General features: G+C 37.3%; 1 protein-coding gene across 1 annotated transcript in view; it reads left to right on the plus strand.

Annotated features, from left to right (window-relative positions):
• Positions 1–20427, plus strand: part of LOC126198552 (tryptophan 2,3-dioxygenase) — a 448771-nt gene extending 428344 nt beyond the window's left edge. The window contains exons 8-9 of the mRNA XM_049934975.1: positions 13203–13296; positions 20169–20427. Coding sequence (XP_049790932.1) covers positions 13203–13296; positions 20169–20367 — 293 coding nt within the window. The 3' untranslated portion in view covers positions 20368–20427. The remainder of the gene's footprint in view (positions 1–13202; positions 13297–20168) is intronic.
• Positions 20428–25912: the final 5485 nt, after the last annotated feature.

Below are 25912 nucleotides of genomic sequence, written 5' to 3' on the forward strand. Positions count from 1 at the left end.
ATCAATAGGTAGAAAACTTAAGATAATAACTGTTGCTGGATATTTACCAGAAACTCAGTTCTCCTCCCTCAAATGTGTAAAGACTTCTCATAGTTTTTTCATAATCAAGGTGTCACTGTATAGTGACTGTCCCCAGTGATTTGGGTGCTGTTTTACTCCTAGCTGCCTTCTGGTGATCACTATCTTTGTCCTCTGAATTCTCATTGGGATGTCTATCCCAAAGGTGTTCCTAAAGATTTTTCCAGGAGCTTCTCAAACATTCTGGCTGTGTGCCGGTATCTGCTAGTCACCTTGGTGCCCAAGGATGTTGTCCTGGCCAAGCCATTACAGCATCAGTGTTTCTTCAACAGGTCAACGTCAGATGGAGCACTGGCTCATTTCCTGATGTCCAGCTGACACCACACCTTGTGCATTGTCTTAAATACACGGTGGTTACAATTAAACTTTCAGTACTTGAGAGGGCCTATGGGAGGCTATCATTTGTTAATTAAATGCCATGTTTCTGTTCCAGGCAACAAACGTTGCTCAATGTAATGACCATGTCCTTCATCACAGCCTGGAAGTTTGTATGATCACAATTTCACAACTATTCACAGCACTTTTCAAATGGTGGGCCAAGGAATATTCAGCGGCCATGACACAGCTTATGCACTGTTTCAGGATCACACATTGTGTCCAGCATTATCAGCCAAGGCAACACTAACTTCTTCTTCAATCTGTGGTGCAACTGGCCATTGGCCTCTCCCAGGAGCAGTTTCCAAACTAACAGTTAATTCGAACTTCCAAATCATGTTCTTGAAATTCAGTATGAAAAGAGGACCTCTTTGTATTCCTTTAATGCATTGATACTCATGGATAGCAGCAGGACTATTTTTGTTCTTTTGATAAGACATCTTTACTCATAAAGTCCTGCTCATCCAGACCCATGATGACTGTTAGCAGCTGTAATGTACAGTGATGTATGAATTCCAACCCTAAATCACCATATCTTTACTGGTGCCTAATGACAAGTTGTGATACTAACACTACTAACAAAGCAAATCTTGCAGTTCATGGTCTGAAATTCATTCCCAAAAAGTTTAGTACCCATATGATTAATATTTTTCCCTCCACATTGGCTCAAAAAGCAATAGTTTAATAATAATGGCCCTGTATTACTCTTAGTAAAATTTCCCTCCTTTCCTTGCAACCATCCCAGTTCTTGAATGAAATTTTCATTCTGCAGTGGAGTTTGGAAGGTAGGAGACGAGGTACTGGCAGAATTAAAGCCTTGAGGACGGGGCATGAGTTGTGCTTGGGTAGCTCAGTTGGCAGAGCGCTTGCCTGTGAAAGACAAAGGTGCCAAGTTCGAGTCTCTGTCGGGCACACAGTTTTAATCTGCCAGGAAGTTTCATCCCAGTTCTTATATTAACCAAATTTGGTAGCCATGACACTTCCCCCCCTAAAATAATTCATGAGCATTTACACAGTGTCCCATTAATTCCCTTAAATATATAAATACATTTGTTTTTACTTGATATTTCAATATAACCTAGTTATATGATATCCATATTTCTTTTCTACCTTCTATTCCTTAAGTACACTTTATCTTCCAGACAAGTTGCAGGAGAGCCCAGCAGAGGAAGAAATATTTGTGTAATGAACTACAGGGGAAACCACCAAAACTACAGCATCATCAACACAAAGAGTTCAGGCAAGCGACAACAGCAATAGTTTTATGACTCTCTGTATAACATTATATTAACATACAATGACTTCAGCTACTAGCTCAGCTGTTAGAGGCATCAATGCAAATGATGCTCTTGTATTAGTAAATAAGTCATTTAGTGGGGCTATGACCAGATCTAAGGAGTGCACCGAGAAGGAAATGTGGTGTTCAAAGTAGTCCAAACAGATGATAAACCATTGTTATTTCAATACACCAAGTCTAAAATTATGGAAGGAGCTAGGGAAAAATTAACTATTTTGGATGTAGCTAATAATGGGGATCAAATGGAGGTAATCTTGGAAAAAAAAATTATTCAGAAAGGGCACCACAGGTTACTACATCTATATGATATTTTAAGACAGGTGACGCCGAGGGAGGGGGGGAGGGCCAAATCAAATAGATGAATAATCAAAATCATTCACATATCCAATCCCTAGAGTGTCCAACAATAAGGGGCATTAGAACTGGTATGTGCACTAGAATGGGCTTCCTTCATACAGAGCACAGTAAGTAGCAGAATTCAGACAATTGTATGAAGCCAGAATGCACAAAGTAGCTTAGTTGATGCAGTGGAATTAGTGTTGCAAGAGGAAAGCACATTATTGTCCATGAATGAAAAGGATCCATTCCTAAGAGCAGCTCATAACATTCAAAGTAACATGGGAGGAAGATGTTATAATTGTGGACAGATGAGTCACATGGCTAGAGACTGTGGGAAGTCAAAGAGGATTACAAAGATAAGATGGGTAGCAATACCCACAAAGAAGGAAGAAATACACAGCTTCCAGAATTTTTGTTGTTACAGCAACAGACAAGTGGACATTGTTGTTTAATGTAAAAGAATACTCGTTTGTGAAAAGTACATAAGGTGCAGGCATCAAGCACAGAATTGTAATACACCTGGGTGTTGCAGGTGCAATTGATATGGTCACATTAGACTCCAATGCAACGAGAAATTAGTGGCCACATCCACAAGTAAAAAGGAAAACTAAGAGTGTGGAACATGAAGCAGTCACATCTTACCACAAAAAGAATAAAATTATGGTGGCATATTGCTGTGAATTTGGAAGCCAGTTATGGCTGTAATAGATATCAGGGCACATAGAAGCCTTATAAAGGAAGAGAGGCTCACAAAAGACAGTAATTAGCAGGAAAGATAGCCAAGGTTTGACACAAGGTACAGTTTCTATACTGGGAATCATGGAACTGCAATTGCTAATAACAGAGGTTTCAGCAAAGTAAAAGTCCTATATTACAGTGAGAGGATCGAATATTCCTTATTATGATGTAGTAGAAAACTACTTTCTGAGAAAGCAAAAGTTTGTGATTAATTATTGTGAGAAGATGACCAGAATATAGGGTTGAAGTATTCTGCTTCTAACAGTGCCAGAGATGGAAGCAGCACCACAAGTTTTTAGGAAATACATGGGTCAGGTAGCAACCATGGTTAATGGAAAACAAATTAACAGGCAACCTGAAAAAGTTATATGTAATGAAAGAAGGTTTGATTTTAGAAGGTCCGTGAATCAGACTGCAAAACAAATGGCAATGAACAGAAATAGTAGATGGCAAAAAGGATCTACGAATAAGAGGGTATGCCCCACACGAAATAGAATGGTGAAGGAAAAAGTAAAATATGCAAATCAAAGGCAAGTCATGAGATGAAAAGTAATGAGTTACCTTTATGGCAAAATAGAATGACACCAGAAAGTCATATGAGAAGAGGTCATAGGGAAGAAAAAATCTTAAGGATACACGTAGAAACAGGATTGAATCCCTGTAATAAAAAAGAAGTGATTAATTCCAGGCAGGAAGTAATATCAGGTCTGTATATTGCTGAGTTTAGGTACAAATGTACTCTCAATGTATTGTATACAAGTGAGCTGAGTGAAAGTATCACACAAACTGATAGAGAAAGTGACATCAATATGGATAGTATAGGAGGTAACAAATGTCCGGATACACACAGAAATCACATCTCCGTGATTAGAGAAACAATCCAAACTGATCATTTGAATAAAGAGGAGCAATACGAATTGCAGAAACTTCATAGTGCCACTGCGATTTACTTTACCTAAAAGATGACAAATTATCATACCCTGAAACGTTACGGCATGCACTCCCAATTTTTGCAGAACACAAAGAAAAGGTGGTGAATGTACATCCTTTCAGGATATCACAAGCGCAAAAGGCACTATTACAGGAACAAACTAAGAAAATGGTTAATGAGGATATAATTGTTGAAAGTAAGAGTCCATGGAATGCATCTCGATTAGATTAGATTAGATTAGATTAGATTTACTTTCATTCCAATTGATCCATAGTGAGGAGGTCCTCCAGGATGTGGAACATGTCAGAAAAACAACAATACATGACAAATATTTACAACTAAAACAAATAAGCTAATGTACCATTTCACAGGTCCCAAGTGGAATGATCGTCATTTTTTAATGAACACTAAGAGTCATTTTACAAATACTAATGCACTGAATTTAAAATAAAAAAGTATTGCTAGTACTGAGAAAATGAGACGCCAATGGAATAGTGAAGTATAGGTTCATAACAGAATATAGAAAGTGGAATGATATTTCAGTGGGGGAAGTCTTTCAAATCTGCAACATAAGTGGGGTGTTGGACTAACTAGAGAAAGCCAAGTATTTTTCCATTTTGATTTGGACTGTCAGACTATAAAGGAACCAGCAGACAGAGAAAAGACAGCTTTCAGTGCAAATTACCAGCACTATGAGTACAAAAGGATGCTGACAGAGCTAAAGAATTCACCAAGTACATTTCAGAGACAGATGAATGTTGCTTTGCCAGGATTGCAAGGGACCAAGTGTTTCCTATATTTGGGTGACCAGATTTGCTACAGAAGTTTATTAAAGGAACATAAAGAGAAGCTATAGGAAATCCTGGATAGATTAAGAACAAGCAGGCTAAAGTCACAGCCAGGTTAAGTGCAAATTCTCGAGAAAGAAGGAAATATTTTTAGGGCACAAGTGAAGAACTTTCCAGTTCTGAAATCCATGAAGGAATTAAAAAGGAATTTAGGGCTTGCTGGATACTAATGTCAATTTATATCAAAGTTAAGTAAAACTGCAAATCTATTACATAAATTGCTGAAGACCAAAGTGCACATGAATGGGATTTAAGCAACAAGCAGCTTTCAAGGAAATTAAAGAGAGATTGTTAGATCCTCCCATACTGAGCTACCCAGATTTTGATTAACTATTTATAATGACTACTGTTGCCAGCAGAGAAGCACTGGGAAAAGTTTTGTCACAAAGGAAGATAGGTGCAGATTTGCCAGTCACCTATGCTTCATGGTCATTGAATATTACTCAAAAGAAACTAATCTCCAACTGAGAGAATGCTTAGCAATTGTATGGGCCACAAAGCAGTTTAGGTTATATGTCTACTGAAAAGTTTTATGACAACACCATATCACAAGCCACTGACATGGATTTTCATTGTCAAAGATCTATTGTCAAAGTTACTAAAATGGAAGTTGAAATTAGAATAATATTCTTATGACATTGTGTATAAACCCAGAAATCTCAATGCAAATATGGAAGCACTAAGTCAGATACGGTATGCTGATGTAGAGAATATAAATGAAAATATGTGACACATAAGTGTGGTTAGGTAAAATGAGTAACAGGAAGAAGAAAATGAGGTACTTAGCACAGAGGAAAAGGCAAAAATCATTAAGGAAATGCACGATTAAGTTCACACAGAGCAAGACAAAAATGCCTCTGTTAATCACAGACATGATGACAAGAATATTCAATAAATGTAAGATGGACATTGTAGGTCCATTAGACAACAACTGACAATTGACACAGCCTGACATTCCAAGATGACCTGAGCAAGTTCACAGTAGCAGTACCAAACAAGAGACAGGAAGCCAAAACATTAGTGCAGAAATATGTAGCAGAAATTGTGTTGAGGTATGAAATCCAGTCAGTGCTCTTGTCTGACTATGGACTGAATTTTTTAAGTGAAGTGTTCTAGAAGGTATGTAAACTAATAAGGATCCAGAAGATCCAGACATCAGCATTTCACCCACAGGCAAATAGGGCACACAGTATGCTGGTGGAATATTTGACACTTCATTAGAGAGGACCACAGTAACTGCAATTTGTGGGTACCACATAGTATTTTGTATTTAAAACAACACCTCATGGTAGTATTGACTTAATATTTAGAAGAAAAGTAAACATTCCAGGAGTCTTAAATAAAGAGGAAAGAACTGTTGGATATAATTATGATGATTGTATATATATTGTTTGCCAACTAGAATGCAAGAAGCCCACAGAGTAGCACAAGAAAGGGTAACAGAAGTGAATGAAATCAGTAATGTTCACTATGACAAGATGGAGAATCTACGAATATTTAGGACAGGGGATATGATTCTTTTGAATAATGAGACCTTAAGGAGGGGTCATCACATGAAGCTAAATGCATAAATATGAGGACCATATAAAGTGTCTGCAGTAGACCTACCCAATGTGACACTTCGTGAAGATGCATTGAAACATGCAGATAAAAGTAAATGCAATGAGACTGGTAGTAATATAGCCAGATGAGAACAAACTAAAGACTTAGTTCAGCAATTAACCAAACACAGCTCCAGGTCCAGGACGGCAATTTTCAATTTTGTAGGCAAAATCAGTAAAGTTGATTCAGAGCTCTGGATGTAGCGGATACTTAATTTTATACAACATTGTCTGCGCTGAATCACATGGTACACGATATAGTAACTAAAGCACAAATATTAAAAAATGGTATGAACAAGTTGGAACAATTCATTCTACAATCACTACAGACAATGGATGCAGCACTAAAGAAAATAGCCACTTTCGTCACCATCAGTGAACAGATGATACAGTTATCATCACTATTTACAGAATAAAGCACTGAGTATGAGGTGCTAGTAAGTGCAATCATGCATGCACAAAAAGAGATCCTAGCACCACATATCATGAATCCAACACAGCAAGTAAAATATTTAAGGTCAACTCAAAATTATCTTAGAAATATATGACTCCTCGTACCCTTATCAGAAGCATGTGGTTATGTGCTTCTAAAAATAATGGAGTTAGATGTCTTTGTATTAGATAATGTATTAGGGTAAGACATCAGTATTCCATGGTAGAAAACAAAGAGTTCAGTTTATATAGAATGTTGACACTGCAACAAGAGATGATAAAGGGAAATACATTTCTGTACATCCAGAGGAAGAATATTTCATATTAGATACTTCTAAGATGATTATGTTAAGCTCTAGCCAGATCAATTAGAATGCAAAGAGACTATTATGGGAACAAAGAGATGTAAACAAATCTTTGTAATGTTTCCCATATCTGACCAGAATGAGTGTGAAGTGGTATTATTGCAAAGCAGGGCATTCCAAAGAATTGTGCCTGAAAGTTAATTATCTTAGAAAAAAGTTTGTGGACATATCTTAAATAATGAATGGTTATACATAAGCCCAAAGGGAAAAAGTTTGACCATTTTGTGTAAAGGACAGGCTTCTATGGATACTCACTTACAAGACGTGGTATTGTTAACATTCCATACAAACTGCAAAGGTGTACAGAATAATGCAGACCAATGTGGCTAGAAAGGACATTGGCCCCAGTTTTGCAATGGAAATCAATAGTTGTGAAGAACTGGACAGGAGGTTAAACATATTGGAGGTACCATTATAATTACCATTAAGACATTTAGTGGCTAGGTTAGACAATCTACAGGTAGTTGGAAAAAGATTGAAGGATATGGAGCAGCTAATTGATAAACAGCAAAGAGAAATGGACTGTGAGAGAAGGGTCCAACACTATTCTATACCTTTATCTTGTATAGCTTAAACTTAACTACAGTCATAGTTATAGGATGCTGTTGATCGTATTGCCCATGTTGTAGATACATATATAAGTTTTTTTACAGACTGTTTTGGTGGTAAAATTGTTGCCAGTCGGCACGTGTTAAAACTACTCTAGTTAACGCAACTGAATCTACTCAGCTGAGAAGGGCAGGTGACATTGTCATCTTTGAGAGAGATCCTCATGAAGAAGAAGATAAAGTGTACTTAAATAATAGAAGGTAGAAAAGAAATATGGATATTACATAACTACATTATAAGAAACATCATGTAAAACAAATGTATTTGTGAATTTAAAGGAATTGATGTTACATTGTATAAGTGCATTTGAAATATTTTAGGTGGGAAAGTGTCATGGCTATCAAATTTAATTAATGTAAGAAGTGGCACGGCTTGCTAGGAAAGGAGACAAACTTTATTAAGAGTAATATTCAAGACAATGCACAAGACGTAGTTTCAGACTTGTTGACAACCTGTTGAAGTGCCAGGCGAGGTCAATACACTTGACACCCAGATGACCTGCAGATGCTGGCATACAACCAGAAATTCACCAAGTTTCTGGTGGGCTCTCAGGATGGCTTCTGCTTTTTTTGACCTGTTCCACAGGCCTGGTCATTGATCTACTTGCTGTACACAGTTTGAGGGGCTGACGACAATATTATTCCTACTTCTCCTCCCATATTCTGTCACCTGATTCCCCATTTTGGAATGCCTCTACATAACACATCCCACACACCCGACACCACAAATTTTATGTCAAGTCCCAGCACACATCCTGTCACCAGCTTTGGATGAAAGAGTGGCCTACGTGGCACAATCAGGACATTGACAACAATGTTTTAGATTTTCAAATTGTCTTTAACAGAGTGAAAGGTGCGTCTGATGCCATAAGTCCCCTAGAACTTAGAACTACTTAAGCCTAACTAACCTAAGGACATCACACACATCCATGCCCAAGGCAGGATTCGAACCTGAAACTGTAGCTGTTAGAATACTTAGTACAGGTGATTTTGAAATGGAGGGGAAAAGTTGTTGCCTTCATAGAAACTGAATATAGGTGCACACACTTAAGGATTCAATTTCAAAACTATTTACTTCCCACTAGTTATTCAGAGAGATGTCTCTGCAAATCAATCACTACACCCTAGCACTCTATACATTAGTCCTTTCCAGCAGCTCCCAGTTCCTGAGTTTAACTGTTCACTATCAGAGATGAGCAGTCTGCTTGCGACTCATACACAGTCAAATACTTTAACCATAATGTGATACAAGTGCAAAATAACACTTATTCTTCTTTATACTCTTACACACAGAAGATATTAACTTTTAGTCACTGTGACTATATGCAATCATTCCCAACAGGAGATAAGGGCTAGACAGTACTTGTTCCTCTTTATATTCTGACACACAGAAAGTATCAACTATTATTCATTTCTACTATCAATATGTTAATCGTTACTGGATACTTATGAAAAACTTAGTGTCCTTCCTCAATTGTGTACAGACTTTTTACAGTTTTTACTCCATCAGCATCAAAGTGTCTCTCTTTAGTGACTGCTGCTGATCACTTTGTTATTGCACTGCTCCTAGCTGCTTCCTGGTAATCACTCTCTTGGCCTCTCTTCACTGGCCATTTATGTAACAGTTTTTCAGGTGACTTTGTGTGGGTATCTCCCATAGGAATGTTTTCCCTGACTTCTCAGCAGGTCTCACTTAAGCTTCTTCCAGAACCTTCCAAAAGGTTCTCAAACATCCTGACTGTATGCCAGCATCTGCTAGTCATCTTGGTGCTTCATGGTGGTGTCCTTGCCTAGCCATCACAGCATCGCCTCTTCCTCTGCAGGTTGTGACCAAGTCTGACTTCATACAGAGTACTGTCCTATTTTCCGATATCTGCCTGACACCACGCCTTGTGCATTGTCTTGCTATTATTCTTAATACAGCTTTCCTCCTTTCCTCACAGCCATGCCACTTCTTACATTAATAAAATTTGATAGCCATGACAGCATCTCAGAGTTATAGTTCCATTATCAAGGATTACATTGACATTTTTATGTTACTTTTGCTTCAGTTTATCACTTTCACTTGACAATGAAATGTTTATCTTCTGCAACAGTGCAAAACTTCCACAATGGCAAAAGAAGATAGCACTTCACAGGTACTGCTATCCGGTATTAAACCAAAACAAAAGACTTATGTTTATATTAGACAACACCAAACTCATCTCTTTTATGAAACACCATCTCCTACCAGCTAATGGTTCCTCAATCTGATACACAGCCTCTACCTACTGATCACATACACCAGGGACAGCTATGGTGTGCCAAACCACATGCAAGCCAGATGTGCAGGCTGAGGCTCAGCATGTCTCAGCTTTGCTCAGCCCTTCCTCGATGTACCTAGTACAGTGTGACATTTCATTTAGTATTGCAGTTTGACATCATTCAGTGAGCACTTCTCTTCAGTACATCAGAATCATGGTATCATCGCAGTTAACTCTTCGCTATTTGTTCATGGTAAGAAGGATGTTCACAGGTTCATTAGCAGTTTCACAAAAGAGGCAGTCTAGTGACCAATTGTCACAAGTCACATAAAGACTTAATGACAAAAGACAGGGCTGGGAATTCTTGATATCTATTACACAGTCACATAACTGACAGGTACTGCACATTTGCTTTGAAATGACATCACAGTGCCGTGAGAAAGAATTTAGATTTAGTTGACAATGAAACAGCAAAAAACTGCAACAACTGACAGATGCGATTCAGTGTTCCACTGACACAAAGCTCACTATTGTTGAATCTATGGAGGAAAAAGGAGTGCAGGATTGAAAATTAGAATAGTCAGAAAGGCTTACACATCTCATGTTTTTAGTGGACTAGGCTGCACACTGCCCACAAAATAGCATTACAAGGTGAGAAACAACTTATTACAGATTTGAAGTGGGTGCATTCAAAAAGCAAATTGCATTGTAGAAGGTACAGATTTTGATAAACACAGTCCAATCACCTAAGCTCACAGGCATTAAAGAAAATGGGAAGTTCGAAGAATTCATTGTCACCTTAAAAGAACTATAAGGATAGTTTTTAAATTTTTTTGAGGACACTGCCAATCTGACTTCTGTTTTTGAACTATTTTCAAGACTGTTTGCCATTTGAGTTGAAAGTGCTCATGTGCATGTGCAAGATGTAACTGACTGACCTGCAGTATATTTTTAAAAAAAATCCTTTTATATTAAAATTGTACCAAATGCCTACATTGTCTTCCTCAGGTAGATTTTTCAAGTCTCCATAATGAAATTGCAAAATTACTGCAATATTTTGATCAACATGTGTGTGAGAAAGAGCTTTTTCCGATTATGAAACTCAGTACACCATCGTTATGGCAACCTAAGTGCGAAAATCTGGGAAATAGTCTGTGTGTGTCCAGATGCTGGCAGTCTGGACCAGATAAAAATTATATTATGTCTTCAGTCTTAATTATTTAATTAAATAATACTGAAAATTTGTTTCATTTGTGATCTGTGTTGTGGCAGTGAGGGATGTATGTAGCCAGGCTGAGTACTATGACATATGAGCCAGGGCACAGCTTGTGAGCTGAATTCTTGGTAACTCGTACCATATAGGGAACAGAAAATCACTGGTTAGAGTATCATGGCTGTACACAGATATTCTTCTAAGCTTCCTGTGCTGGCAAATAAATTTACAATCTCAGCGGATCACTAACTCCTGAAATCATAAATGTGAAACACTTCTAAACATCACCTCTGGCGCAGATGGTCCAATGTTTTGGCTCCTGCACCCAGGAAGGCTGCCAGCTGACACCACGGTTCTGGAAGCAACCAACATTCAGACCTTTCAGCTAATGAGCCTGGGAAGTACAAGGATGTTCTCATTAGTCATCTTATTTACCTGGTAATAGCCTTCTTGTGATAACAGTTGCCTCCAGCTAAGACTTCTTGCCAGTTAATTTCCAACTTAAGTGGTGCTGGAAAGTGACTAGCACAACATTTAACTCACCATGTGAATCTTTCCTGTAGTTCACTCACTTTAGGAAGATTAGTGAAACCTAGCCCATCATGTCCAGCCAGCAGGCCAAGCAAAGCCTGCCAACTGGGTCCAAGTATGCCTGATGTGGGCTCTTATGTTACAAACAAGTAATATCACATTTCCATGGCAGGGCTATATGCCAGGACAGTCTCAGAAGTCCCTGCCTCAATTAAAATCGAAATCTCGTAACAATTATTGCCCCTCTGAACCCTCATCTCAACATATTTCACAAGGGCTTCCGTTTTCAAAACATACTCAGCATAATGTACACAATTTGTGATAATAACTTTGTTTTGACTGCATCATACTGCAAAGCATGAGTGTGACACCCTATAGTCTTTTTCCATTGCTGAAATAGTGCCATTACCTCCAAGCACCAAAAATATTTCTCTTGCTAAAATATTTAGCTAAGCAAGCAGTTTTCTAATAATACAGTCCTCAAAGATTTCTTGTTAGTAGTCCGATGAAATGAAAATGTATTGTTTTATATGTAGACTGCACTGTGGGTATCCGTAGTCTAACCAGATGCACACATGTGAGATGCAGGACTTTTTTTAATGTCTAAGAGCTTCTTACATAGTGCCTGATCCAGGTGAGCTCCTTGCTCTCTACCTTTGGTAATTGTAATTCAATTAGATTTGTTAGTTATCGTATAATATGGTCAAGGGTTAAACTGTTTGTTGTGAACCAGTTGTAAGCTTGCTCCATTAATCTCCTTGGTGGTGTGGGTGTATTCGGGCTCTTTATCAGTATACTAATTTCATTACCAAACCTCACAGTTTCTTATGATTTCTCCCAGTATCCTTCATAAATCATTTCTGCAAGTCAAGAACAGAAGGAGACCAAGGACTGTTTTCTCACTCTGAACTTATTTTCAACCTGCATTCCTGTCATACAGTTTAATGTGACTTTCTGCTTTCTGTTGTTCTATTGTTAAGGTATGACTCCATCCATGCAAGGCGAATGCCTTTAATGCCAACCATTTTATTTTCCCCTGAAGAATCTGAATGCCTTGTTAAGACCACAGAAAAAAATCAACGTAAGTTTTTCTTTTCCTACCACAAATGAGTTCTTATAATGCTTTCTCATTAGAGAAACCTTTATGGAAGCCTGAGCAGTTGTTAAAATGTTATTCTTAGAGAAGTGGTTCAATATTCTGTTGTAAGCTACCTTCACAAAACTTTATAACATGGGAAGGAGGGAGACGAGTCTGCAATTAAGAGTTCAACTGAATACCTTCACTTTTATAAATAGATGTTATTGCCACATACTTTAAGGAAACTCTTGACTCACTGGCTGTTTACAAATTCAGTATTACAATATCACAGTTAAAAGCATTTGTCAGTGACCCGATGGTTTTTGTAATCTCTGCAACAGATGACTGGCAAAACTTATGTTCGATGGAGGAGTAATCGTGAAACTAATGATTTTTCACCCTTATAGTTACATGAATTCTGTTTCACTTAAATGTTGAAAACCTGTTCCTTCTTGTGACAATTTATCTATAGTTTTCTGCCATTATATCACAACTCTCCCGCTAATGACAATACTTCATTCTCAGATAACCATGTCATAATGGTGCAACGGATGATTGGATCTGCACAGCTTGGTACAGGAGGTTCCTCAGGTTATCAGTATCTCCGATCTACTCTCAGGTGAGTAAAATACTTAAGGCTGAACTTTGTTACAGAATTTTTGTGGCTACTGAGAGAAATTTAGAATGAAATGAAAGCTACACAATTAAATTGTCAGTAATAAGAAAACATGGATCTACAATTTTGAGAAAAATGATGTGTTGAGTGCCATTAAACTGCCAGAAGTATATGTGGTGGGATGAGTGGAAGCTTGGAGGGAGAAATAGTAAACATATGAAATTACAAAATTTAATTATAAATAAACATGGCAACTAAAAATTCATTAATAAATACACTGATACAACATTTAAATCTACAACATAAGAAACTGAAATGTGAATAAAGTGAAAGTACCAATGAAAAATGCACTAACAGTAAATATAAGCATTACAGTCAAAACTGCTAGAGCAAAACTCACACCAACATGCAACAATTATAGATGAAAGGATTTTGTTCCTTGATAACTACAGAGCTGTACCACAAGTGATAGAAAGAAGGGGAAAATGAGACAGTGTGTCAAGCATATGAGTGGCCTTGATCAGATGAGAGAGAAAAAGGTACAATGCAGGTACAATGAAACAGTTCATTCAAACCCATACTAGTTAAGAACCTGCTATTTCTGTTTTTACCTGTGTCTGTTACTAATTCGTAAGTAATGATAAAGGAGAGGAGAATCATGAGAAAGGGTACCTTCTGCAGTTATCTCCTAGAGCCTCTACCAAAGAATTGTGTAAATACTTTGAGTAACTAATATGCTGTGAACTGACAGTTCTGGCGCTACAGTCTGGAACCGCGCGACCGCTACGGTCGCAGGTTCGAATCCTGCCTCGGGCATGGATGTGTGTGTTGTCCTTAGGTTAGTTAGGTTTAAGTAGTTCTAAGTTCTAGGGGACTTATGACCTCAGCAGTTGAGTCCCATAGTGCTCAGAGCCATTTGAACCATTTGAACTGACAGTTTCTACACAACATTCATTGATACATTTACTTACAATTATCAAATGCAGCTTTTGTTGTCCAACTTATGATGTGCATATACCGTATGATTATCAGGACAGCCTTCTCAACACAGCATTTAGATTAAGGACAAACAAAACAAAGACAAGTGTAATGAAGAAATCAACATTTTTGGAGTTACATACAAAAACAGAAAACATTATACTATCTGAGAAACAAGCCTGCAAATGATGGCTATGGCTGAAGGGAAGGAGGTGCCACATAGTGCCATTAAGGGAGATGTCTTTGAAATAAACTTCTGTAACAGGGCAGTTTATGGAAATGAAACATTTGCCATGGGAAAAATGGAGCATTTGAAATGCCGTGCTACAAAAGTTTGATAAATAAACAAGACAGAAAAAATTTAATGAAGAGATACCAAAAGAAAAGAATCATAGGACGAAAGCTGTTGGAAGCTCCTAACTGTACAAGGGCCACATTAGCGTAATTTTAAAAAACAGGGATTATTGTCATGGGACTTAAGTACTATGAAGAGACAACTAGTGTTGTTAGTGTTGTGAAGTTAAGCATCCTCAAAATGTGAGATCATATTGCCTGAAGAAGATAATGTAAAGTTACAACCAAAATTCAGCTTAATCACATGACAGTTAACATACAGCACTATTCAGGATGCCTAATATAAAGGCTCTGAAGCTGTAGAAATATATAAAAGCTATAGTACAACCATAAAATATGTAAAATAAAATGATTAACAGAGTGTGTGGTGACATCTGGTTGGCAAGCCATGTGGGACACTCCCATTCCTGAGAAAGATCTAGTCTGAAAGAGTACTTGTTGGTGGCTGACAGGCTGTAATTATCTCTAAATATATTACATGAATGACCTCAGTGTGTATTTAGAGAAGCCTTGCTGGACAGTGATATCTTTACCACCTGGATATCTTCACCTCCCGGAAATTCATCCATGAGAGCATTGTGAAGAAGGCTGATGTTATCATCCATGAAGTGGAAGTCAAGAGCAGCTGCAGCTTTGAAAAACGTTAACTATGTTGTTATATCTCTCTATATCCAGAATGAATTTTCACTCTGCAGTGGAATGTGCACTGCTAGGAAACTTCCTGGGATATTAAAACTGTGTACTGGACAGGGACTCAAACTTGGAACCTTTGCCTTTTGCATGCAAGTTCTCTACCAGCTGAGATATCCCAGCATGAGTCACAACCCATCCTCACACCTTTATTTCCATCAGTACTTCATCTCTTACAGTCCAAACTTCATACAAGTTCTCTTATGCGACTGCAGAACTAGCACTCCTGGAAGAAAGGATGTTTTAGAGACATGGCTAAGCCACAACCTGCAGGATTGTTTCCAGAATGACTTCTCACCCTGCAGCAGTGTGTTTACTGACACGAAACATATGCAAGAGAACTTCTGTGAAGTTTGGAAGGTAGGAGATGATATACTGGTGGAAGTAAAGCTATGACGGCAGGTCGTGAGTCATGCTTGGGAAACTCAGTTGGACACTCAGTCAGTCGTCTTTCGGCACGCTAGCGACATGGACGTCTTGTTTACGTCCTCGCCGCGCAGCTCGCTCATGGAGTTGTTTACGTGATTCTGCCGTCTTAGCGCGCTATATTTCGTTCGACAGAAAATGGCTTATGCCCGCAGAAAATAGACACTGAAGATTATCTTTGCACCTGAATATGCCCAAGTCATGGTCAAGTAGCTCAGTTGATAGAGAATTTGTCCACAAAAGGCTAAGGGTTCCAGGTTCGAGTCCCACACCAGCACACAGTTTTAATCTATCAGGAAGTTTCACCTCTCTGCATATAAACAGTATTCCTCCAGCCACAATGAAAATGTGAAACTTCTTACACCAATCCAACAAGATGCAATCCTACACCAAGACCTCGCCACCACCATACTCATCCCATTACTCATCACAATCCTAAAAATGTATGGCATGACTAAGACAATGTAAGCAAAGTAGTCTGCCTGACACATGAAACACAATATTCTGCTCTTAGACGTAGAATGGCACAGCATGCCATAAATTATTTTCCAGATGGTTTAATATCTCCACCCCATTTTACTCAAAAGTCAACATATACAGAATTCTTCAATTCAGTATTCATCACCATTTGGAAACTGCAATCAAAGTACTATTGCAAATTTTAAAAGTGTTGAAAGTGTCGGATGGATAATCTTAGCAGAACTCTGCATTTAACTGATATAAAGAACGATTTTCAAATATTGTCACTTTAATATGTTATTTGAGAAAAAGGCTCTTTTATCACCTATCTTCAGTGAAAATGCCATAGCTATCATGTTCACAGGAATGAAATGAGAAGTTTAGTATTAGATGTGACTAATAATTTTCCTGATACCTCCCGCCAAATAATTCAGATTTCGACCTGACTTTCTCCTTGGTGAGACTGAAAATCTCAGAAGGGTGTTTGAAGGTCAGATTCAATAATAATTACCAACAAACAACAACAACAACAACAACATCAGACACTAATATGTTTAATTGGTTGACAATATGGAGGGTATCTGTCAAATGAAGCTTTGGCATTAGACATTTCAGTCTTTAATTTTAACAACTGAATCATTTCTGAAAGTAATTCCATACATGTGTCATGTTTAACATGGACACCATGCCATGCTACTACTTGACAACAATTTTTACATTGGAAAAAAAAGTTGCAGGTTCACATTTCCAAAGAAACTAAGAGACATCAATAGCTTCCAAAATTGCTATGAATATACTAATTGAAGATATAATGAGTTGCTGCTTTAATTTGTCTGAAAAATGACTACCACCATTTAGAGACTCAAATGATCACAAAAGACAATACACAGTCTCTGTCGTCATCGATATAGCGTGTACACATCATAATGACATCACGCATGACTTACAACCACTCACCTGCAGGAGGAAAGCTGTTGCATCAGGGCTTACAATGTAAATTTCGTGACAATCATTTGCTATGGTAAAAATGCCATGCAGAAGTTACAAAGTTTTATTAAAGCTCATTATATAAAGACATTCATGCTCATATGTGGTACTTATTTGCAGTAATGAATATGAAATTAAATTGAACACGCCTACCCTTCAATCACACAGATTGGCAGTCGTGAGAAGTGACATGACACTTATAGAACTCTTTCAACATCTTCTGAATAGAATAAGGGCAGCTAAGCTCACTAAAAGTTCTACAGAGTACAGATTGTACATTTGCCATGCATTGATCCCAAAAGCAATATGTACATTTTCTTGGATGGTTATGATCAGGCAAACATTTAAAACAAATTCTTTTCACACCTTGAGAAAATATGAACACTACCTTACTGCAATCACAGTGTTTTATGGAAATTCACTTCATTAAATTTATGCAAAATAATCAAGTTATTACAATGACTGAAATGAGAAAATCAAGAATCAGAATGTAAGACCAAATTAAGCAAATAAAAATAAGAATCTCAATCACTTTCATACATACTGAAGAATATATATATATATATATATATATATATATATATATATATATATATATATATATATATATATATATATATATATATATATATATCACTGTAAGTATTCAACATGCGACCTGTAGTTCACAAGCCTAGAGCCTTAAGCATTATGGTACAAAGCTGCTGGGTAAACTAGTGTAATTTTTAATGGTTTAGTGTCTCAAGAGAAATTATTTTCGTCACATTTTCACAAACAAGGTTCCACCAGGGTGGACAGCTGCACAGTGTGAAACCTGGCACCCAATCCTACACCACTGTATGGGTGGTTTCAAAAGGTCAGTCCCACCCCTGGTGTCTCAGTGGCAAACAAATCTTTACTATATTTGGAAGTAACTGAATTACAATGCAATTTAATCAGATCAAACAGTGACAGTTCATACCTACATGCTGTATATGGTGCACAAACAACCTACTTTTTTTAAAACTTCTGCTGTTATTAATCTGTAGTATTGTACCATTAGCCCACAGCAACAGGCAAGGAAACAATGACAGAAAAGAAACACAGGAATTGCAAAATGACACCACATTATACATCAATAGCTCAGCAACAAGGAAGCAACCTTCACTCTAAACAACATATATCAAAAGTACTGTATGAAAAGTAAGTGCACTGTAGAAGCAATGAACAACTGTAACAGCAGATTTATAAAAATAAATAATGGTATCCATTAATTACTTACTTATCTGTAAGCAACAGAACCAGATTCTAATTGATTGGATTATACTGACTAGCTCGGAAAACATTAGAAAATTCCGCTGCAAGTTTTGCAGAGAACCTATGGTGAGGCCAACACTCACTTTTAGGAATGAGCTAAAATTGTTGCTGTAGATATGGAGATGACCATTTTTCTACTGGATGGTAAGCAGAATGTAACTCACATGTAACTTGGCAGATTTTTTTTACACCCAGACATGGGGCCCCATAACATCTGTTAACTCCGCTACATGGCTAATCCAGCATTACTCAGGGTACCATGCCTTGGATCCAAGTACAATTTATGTCCAAGACTTGTGTGCAGAGGTTGAGTGATTGTGGATCAGGATAACACGATAATGTGTTTAGAATTGCTTGGAGTCCACAGCAAGATGCACTACGATCATAACTGCAGCAAAAGAGGTTGCTACACCACTATGTAAGAGTCTTCATTTCACTTGCTCATGAGTATTTGGGAGTCGTTACTTTAAGTCTGATGCACTCAAACAACATAATGAGTAAGGAACTAGTGTGCAAGGTAGGAACATGATGTAAACCTTACAGTAAAACATGTAAGTTCTTTATTGAAACTTCCTGGACAATTAAAACTGCCAGGTCAGGATTCAAAACCAACTACATATTACGTTCTTTATTAGTGTCAATTGATCTATTACAACAATGGACCTGTGTTTAACTTTTTACACCTTCCTTCTTCATCTTATGTGAAGGTGAAGTGGTGACATCTAAACATACACCCAGCGGTAAAACAATTGCCAAATTCAAAGTAAACCATTACCCACCATGTTTTGTACCTCTTTAACGTACTCACCATAATAAACCACATGGTTGTCTTGGGGAGAATGACTACAGGTTTATTATAGATCTTGATCATGCTTAGAAAAGAATGTTAGTTGTTTCAAGAATTATCATTTCATTACTATAAAAAATGACGAATTTAAACTGTTGCATATCACCATTCATCCTTGTACCCTTAAGAGTTGTGAAACAAGGAAAGTTATTCATTAACAGAAATGATACATTAAATAACATGCAAATGTATTAAGATTCCAAATGAAACAGTTTTATAAGCTTTGTTAGCAATGGCTATAAACAATGGGACCTGAATTAAATTCTCATAACAGGAACAGTACAATTTTGATCAACAGTGAAGAAAAGGACAGAAAAAATAGTATTAACTTCTGCATAAAATTAAGAAAAGATACAAAATCTCTGCACAGATCATAATTTGGTGATTACTTGAAGAACATGATAATGATTACAAAATGCCTGCTTTTAATACCTGGTTAATAACTTTTTCAGTGCTTACGTGTGACACACATTGACAGTTATGCAGAGGAATGTATCTGTCCCTCTATTAATTTACCATAGCTATTTGAAAAAGTGAAGAAAATAGTTATAGAGCTAATAACAATAAATATAATTTATCTCTGTCGCAGACTAAAATTATATGCTTTCACTGCAACAGTTCCAAACAAAGAACAATTTTAAAATCTATGCCAATGATTAAGAGACTGCAGATAATGAACTTTCCAACTATTATAAATTACTACTAATTAAATGGTAAAAGCGCACGAGCAGTTTCTAAATACCTTACGTAAAAGAGATGAACATTATCTTTTTTGCTAAAATAATTACAATGTTGTGTTTCCTTTTTATGGATTATCCTCTTTCTGTTCTCTCAACAGTGATCGCTACAAGGTCTTCCTGGATCTATTCAATCTGTCTACATTTCTTATACCTCGAGCCTATATACCACCACTTACAAGACACATGAAAAGCAAGTTATCCGTTTCCTTAGACCGACAGCAGCATGAAAAAGAAGATTATATTGACGGTGAAGATTTGAATATATTCAATAAACAATTTGCAGAAGCTTCTTTATGATTACCATTTGTAATACAATTTCCTGTATAACCAAAATATATTTATGGTGTTCATGATGTATGAAGTGTCACAACTGCACAAAATAGCATTTCCACCAGGCTAACTTACAGATACAGCCTATTTTGTTCTGAAAATGGTGTTCATTTTTTAAGTGACAAATTTCTTCTAGACTTTATTACTTCAAGAAAATATAAGAAAAAAAATGTTTTTTTGCGTAACTGAAGAAATATCCGAGAGTGAGTTTCAAATGCTATAAGGGTAATACTGTATTTGTGTGTACCTGCATCACTTTGTTAAAGAATAGATTAGCTCTTCTAAGTTTCCTATGTTATTAGAGTCACTGTTTCATATTTTGTAAATTATGTTTTGCTCTCTTAAGCACTAGAGTACATTTCACAATTATTATCAATTTTAAGATTCTACCAGAATATTACTTTATTATGTTTTTGTACCAATTAGGAGATGAGAAGTAAACAGAAATAGACATTACACACCGGACAACATTTTAATAGCCATGTGAGTAGATCACTCAGTTATCTGAATACACGACACTGATAAGTTACCAAGTTACTTAGATAGTAAATACACCAACAAAGTTTAAAATCAGAAGATTTTATATGCTGAAGAATAACTACATCCCAAAGACTTTTCAGTTTCCTACACTAAAAGTACGTTCCACAGTGTCATGCACTATAATGTAATATACAGCACATGTGATATGCAGCTGTTGGAAACATTTTATTGTAATACGTATAGAAGGAACTGTAAATGATAAATGGGTATACTTTGAAAGTAAACACAAAGACATATTAACTAATCAACATTTTATATCAAAAACACAAAACAAAAGAAGTGAACTTATACATATTTCATAGTTGCAACTACGCATTAATGTTCCAGACATGGAAAGAGTATGCTCCAAGTTAAACAACTTTTGTTCTACAGTTAGACAATGATTACTAGCAAGAATAACATAAACGCTTAATATTATTTTGCCTTTTCAAAATGCCCAACTTGCTTATAATCATCTCAACACAACAAAATTTTGGTAACTTCTCTTCATGGACTATAAAAAAAATGTTGTAATGTTACTCTCATCGGCAGTGTGTGTAGGATTATTGCAAATTTGGTATTTTCTGTGTAGTGTGTAATCTACAGAATTGGAATGCTGTATATTTACAGTGACAATTCCTGATCTTTTGTGGGAAATGTCACCACATTCTTGTCAAAGTTTGAATTTAATGTTTGTTTTATGGCTAACTGCGTTTAATGCAGAGAATTTAACACTGTCATTTTCTGTTTGAAGTAAATACTGTTTTACTTACACATGTTATAAAAATAAGAAATTTATTATTTTATGTCTCAAAAGAATTGTGTTCAATTAGTTTAGTTATTTTTTCATAGTAAAACAAATAAGTATTTCCTCTGACAAATCAGAAATTGGAATAAGAACACTAAACAGTAACTGTACGATATGTTCCTCAAGTTATTAGTCATGAGGATCACACACTCACATTGTACACACTGTTTTTAATTTTTGATGAATGTTTTCTCTGCTTTGAAAATGCTACAAACAAATCAAAGAACAAAAAAAATGTTTAAAAACATTCTAAGTCGGTATTATGATAAATAGGTGAAAGAGGTCTTGCATATTTCTTTTGTTTTGTTTTGTTTTTATATTTTTTGTGGTCTGCATACAATCAGCTGTAAATATTATGTAATTAGTCATAATTACACAATAAGAGCTGAAACACAAAACAAAGAATTTTTTCTATTTATCAAACATGACCTGAATGTATACCCTCTCCTTCAGAGGTCAAGATAGCCCAAAAAAATTTTATTTGTATGTTTGGATCCTCAAACAGTGAATGGAAAAAAGATATCCTTGCGAACTTTGGAACTGTCACATCATCATCCATTGTGTTGGTAATTATTAATGAAGTAGACAGAGTTCAGTACAATACATACAAAACAAACATTTAATGCAAAATACAGCTTCATTTTATATCTTTACAGCAACTGATAGAATAAGGTACTGTTACAAAGATCACACCTTTGTCCTGAAAGGTAATCTAGTACTGTTTCTGCAGTAGAGCACATTAAATTATTTCAACAGTGAAAAGTCACTGCCAGCTCTTCAGACCTTGTTGGTAGCCAGAACATAATGGACGGGAACACTACCCAACAGGACAGTGATACTCTATACTAGACATGGAAGTTAAAACCAATGCGACTGTTTAACACACTTTTTACAGTAGTGTATTGGCTAGCAAGAAATATGAAGTTCAAACAATGGAAAACCCACGATGGAATAATGACAATATTATGAAAAGGATAGATTGCTACTCACCATATAGCACAGATGAGTCGCAGATAGGCACAACACAGAGAGTGTCAAACAAGTAAGCTTTCAGATAAAAAGGCCTTCATCCGAATCTCTCTCTCTCTCTCTCTCTCTCTCTCTCTCTCTCTCTCTCCCCCCCCCCCTCCCTCCCACACACACACACACACACACACACACACACACACACACACACACACACACACACACACACCTTCATCCGAATCTCTCTCTCTCTCCCCCCCCCCCCCTCCCTCCCTCCCTCCCTCCCACACACACACACACACACACACACACACACACACACACACACCTTCATCCGAATCTCTCTCTCTCTCCCCCCCCCTCCCTCCCACACACACACACACACACACACACACACACACACACACACACACACACACACACACACACACACACACCACTGTCTCTAGCTACTGAGGCTGGACTGCGAGCAGCAGACCATGATGGGAGAAGCAGTCTGGGTGGTGGGGATAAGGAGGACGCTAGGGAAGGGAGGGGGACAGATAACAGGGTAGCGTGGGGTACAATTAAGTGCTGCTTGTGAGAGCATACAGGGATGAGGTGGAGAGAGGTTAGGGCAGCTAGGTGCAGTCGTGAGGTAAGGCAGAGGTCGATTTGGAGTGGGTGGGGGGGGGGGGGGCAGGCTGAATAGGAGAAAAGTAAAGCAATTGTGGGTGCACTTGTGAAACAGAAGGCTATGCAGTGGGAACAGGGAAGAGGATAGGTGGGTGAAGGACAATGACTGACTAATGTTGAGGCCAGGAGGGTTGTGGGGACCTAGGATTGTGGAAAGGAGAGTTCCCACCTGTGAAACCACCATGTGATCTACAAGGTAAACTTCAACCACTGTGCTTCACTCTATGCATGCATGACAACTAACAAGCTGTCTTCCCACATGGATAGTCACAGACAAACTGTGGTCAAGAAACAGCTGGACCACCCTGTTGCTGAGCACACTGCCCAATACGAGATTCTTCATTTTAGTTACTGCTTCACCACCTGTACCATCTGGATGATTTCTACTAACACCAGCTTTTCTGAACTGTGCCGCTGGGAACTCTCCCAGCGATACATCCTAGGTTCCCGTAACCCTCCTGGCCTCAACCTACATTAATTATTGTGATACACTCACCTATTCCCTTTCCTCTTCCCACCCCAGCATGCACAGCTTTCTATTCCACTAGCCGACCAATCGGACCAACAGTCGTTTTACTTCTCTCCTATTCCATGCCTCCCCCCCCCCCCTTCCCCAGGCCTCCTGACTGTACCTGACTGCCCTACCCTCTTTCCACCTCATCCCAGTATGTTATCACAAGCAGCACTTTACCTTCCCCCACTCCTACCTCCCTGTCCCTCCTGCCCCCCCTCCCCCCCACCCCAGCCTCCTCCTTACCCCCACCAACTGGGCTGCTTCTCTCATCACGCATTGCTGCTTGGAGACTGGCTTCAGCAGCCTGAGACTGTGGTTGTCTGTGTATGCGTTACATTTTACACTTGTGTATGTTGTCTATTTCAGAAGAAGCCTTTTTGACCAAAAGCTTACTTTTTTTATCATCTTTTTGTTGTTCCTGTCTGTAACTGGACACTTCCGCTAAATGGTGAGTAGTAGTCTATCTTCTCATAAGCTTAAGTTGGGTTATCATCTTATTTTTCTGTACAAAACAGCAGCCTTCTAGGTGTCCTTTAACTTAAGCAGGATATATCAGCAAAAACAATACCCTACATCACAACAAGTAATGTATGAATAAGGGCACAGGAAAAAACTTGAGTCCTCCAACAGAAAAAATTATTGTTGCAGGATACACAATCAAATGGAACTGTTATATCTACCACTTCACAACTGCCCAAAAAATTTAGATACCTTTCTATATTCATATCCTTCCCTCAGACTACAACTGTCCTACATGAAGCATTCTGCATCACTGATTTTCCAATATCTGATAGCATGCATCTAAGGAAGTCACAGATTTTGCATTAACTCTGATCTAAAATTTTATTTTGTAAATGATTGTTTATAATTTACATATTTTATATTTCACAAAACAGACAGCTGATACAGACTGTTAGTGTTAGACAATAAATAAATAATTTCACATGTACAAACTATTATATTATGAAATGTACAAAATATTAACACATATTGATAAAAGTTACAGGAAACATCATTCCACAAAATTCAATACTAAATTATCAAAAACTGGTCCTTTCAGGAGTAGGATACAGCTAATTAACAAAAGTAAGTACTTTATGCAACAATAACATTGACATGGTTTAGTTTGACACCCATAAAAAATACTAAAAACATTTTGCCATCTTTCACACTTAAACACGTCCTAATATGCCTTATTGATGTTTATGTTGTTTTCCTGAGAAGTATCACAGAACTGGTAAATTACTAGTTACACTCCATTGCTCTTAGGTGTTTTGCACACAAAGAAGCACTGTCTAGTAACAAAAAGGAAATGACATTCTCATTCCACAATATATTTGTTTTGAAAACCTGTTTAACATAATTAAAGCCTCACAAAAGAAGTCATCAGCATTTTTCTGAAATTAAATTTCTTTACCAGTAGCAGGTGAAAGAGTAGTTCATCAAATCATATTATTGCTTAAATTCACTTTTGATAATGCAACTCACTCACACTCAATTTCTGTGTTCTGTAGATCACAGTGAAACTGAAAAAGTCTGAAAGTAAAGTACTAGATCTGTTATACACTGGCTTTGCCTATAAGCTATACTAGTATCTTACTCCTCCTCATATTATGTCTGCTTATGTCAGTAATTTTCACACATACATATGTAAACAATTGTTGTAAATTGACATAATTAGCAGAAAAAATAATTCTCACAAATCTTCATATTCTGTTCATAGTAGGGTCAGAAGATTGATGGCCATTACCACAATGTTGTTCTTAACTTACTTTTTCACTAACTGAGAGAAAATTTCCTCTCTGAATGTGGCATCTCATCGACACAAACAAAAACAAAAGATAAACACTCTCCCCAGGCAGCCTAAACGCTGTACTTTTGTCTCTGCTAAAATTGTCTCATACTGTAAAATTTTTAATTCCTGACACACATATATTAGGCCCAAACATATAAGGCACAGCAAGAGCAGCGAAGGAAATGCTAGTCATAAAATGCACACCATCAAATTTTCTCTTACTTTTTCCAAAAAT

The sequence above is a fragment of the Schistocerca nitens genome, chromosome 8, assembly GCF_023898315.1.
Source record: "Schistocerca nitens isolate TAMUIC-IGC-003100 chromosome 8, iqSchNite1.1, whole genome shotgun sequence".
Classification (NCBI taxonomy): Eukaryota; Metazoa; Arthropoda; class Insecta; order Orthoptera; family Acrididae; genus Schistocerca; species Schistocerca nitens.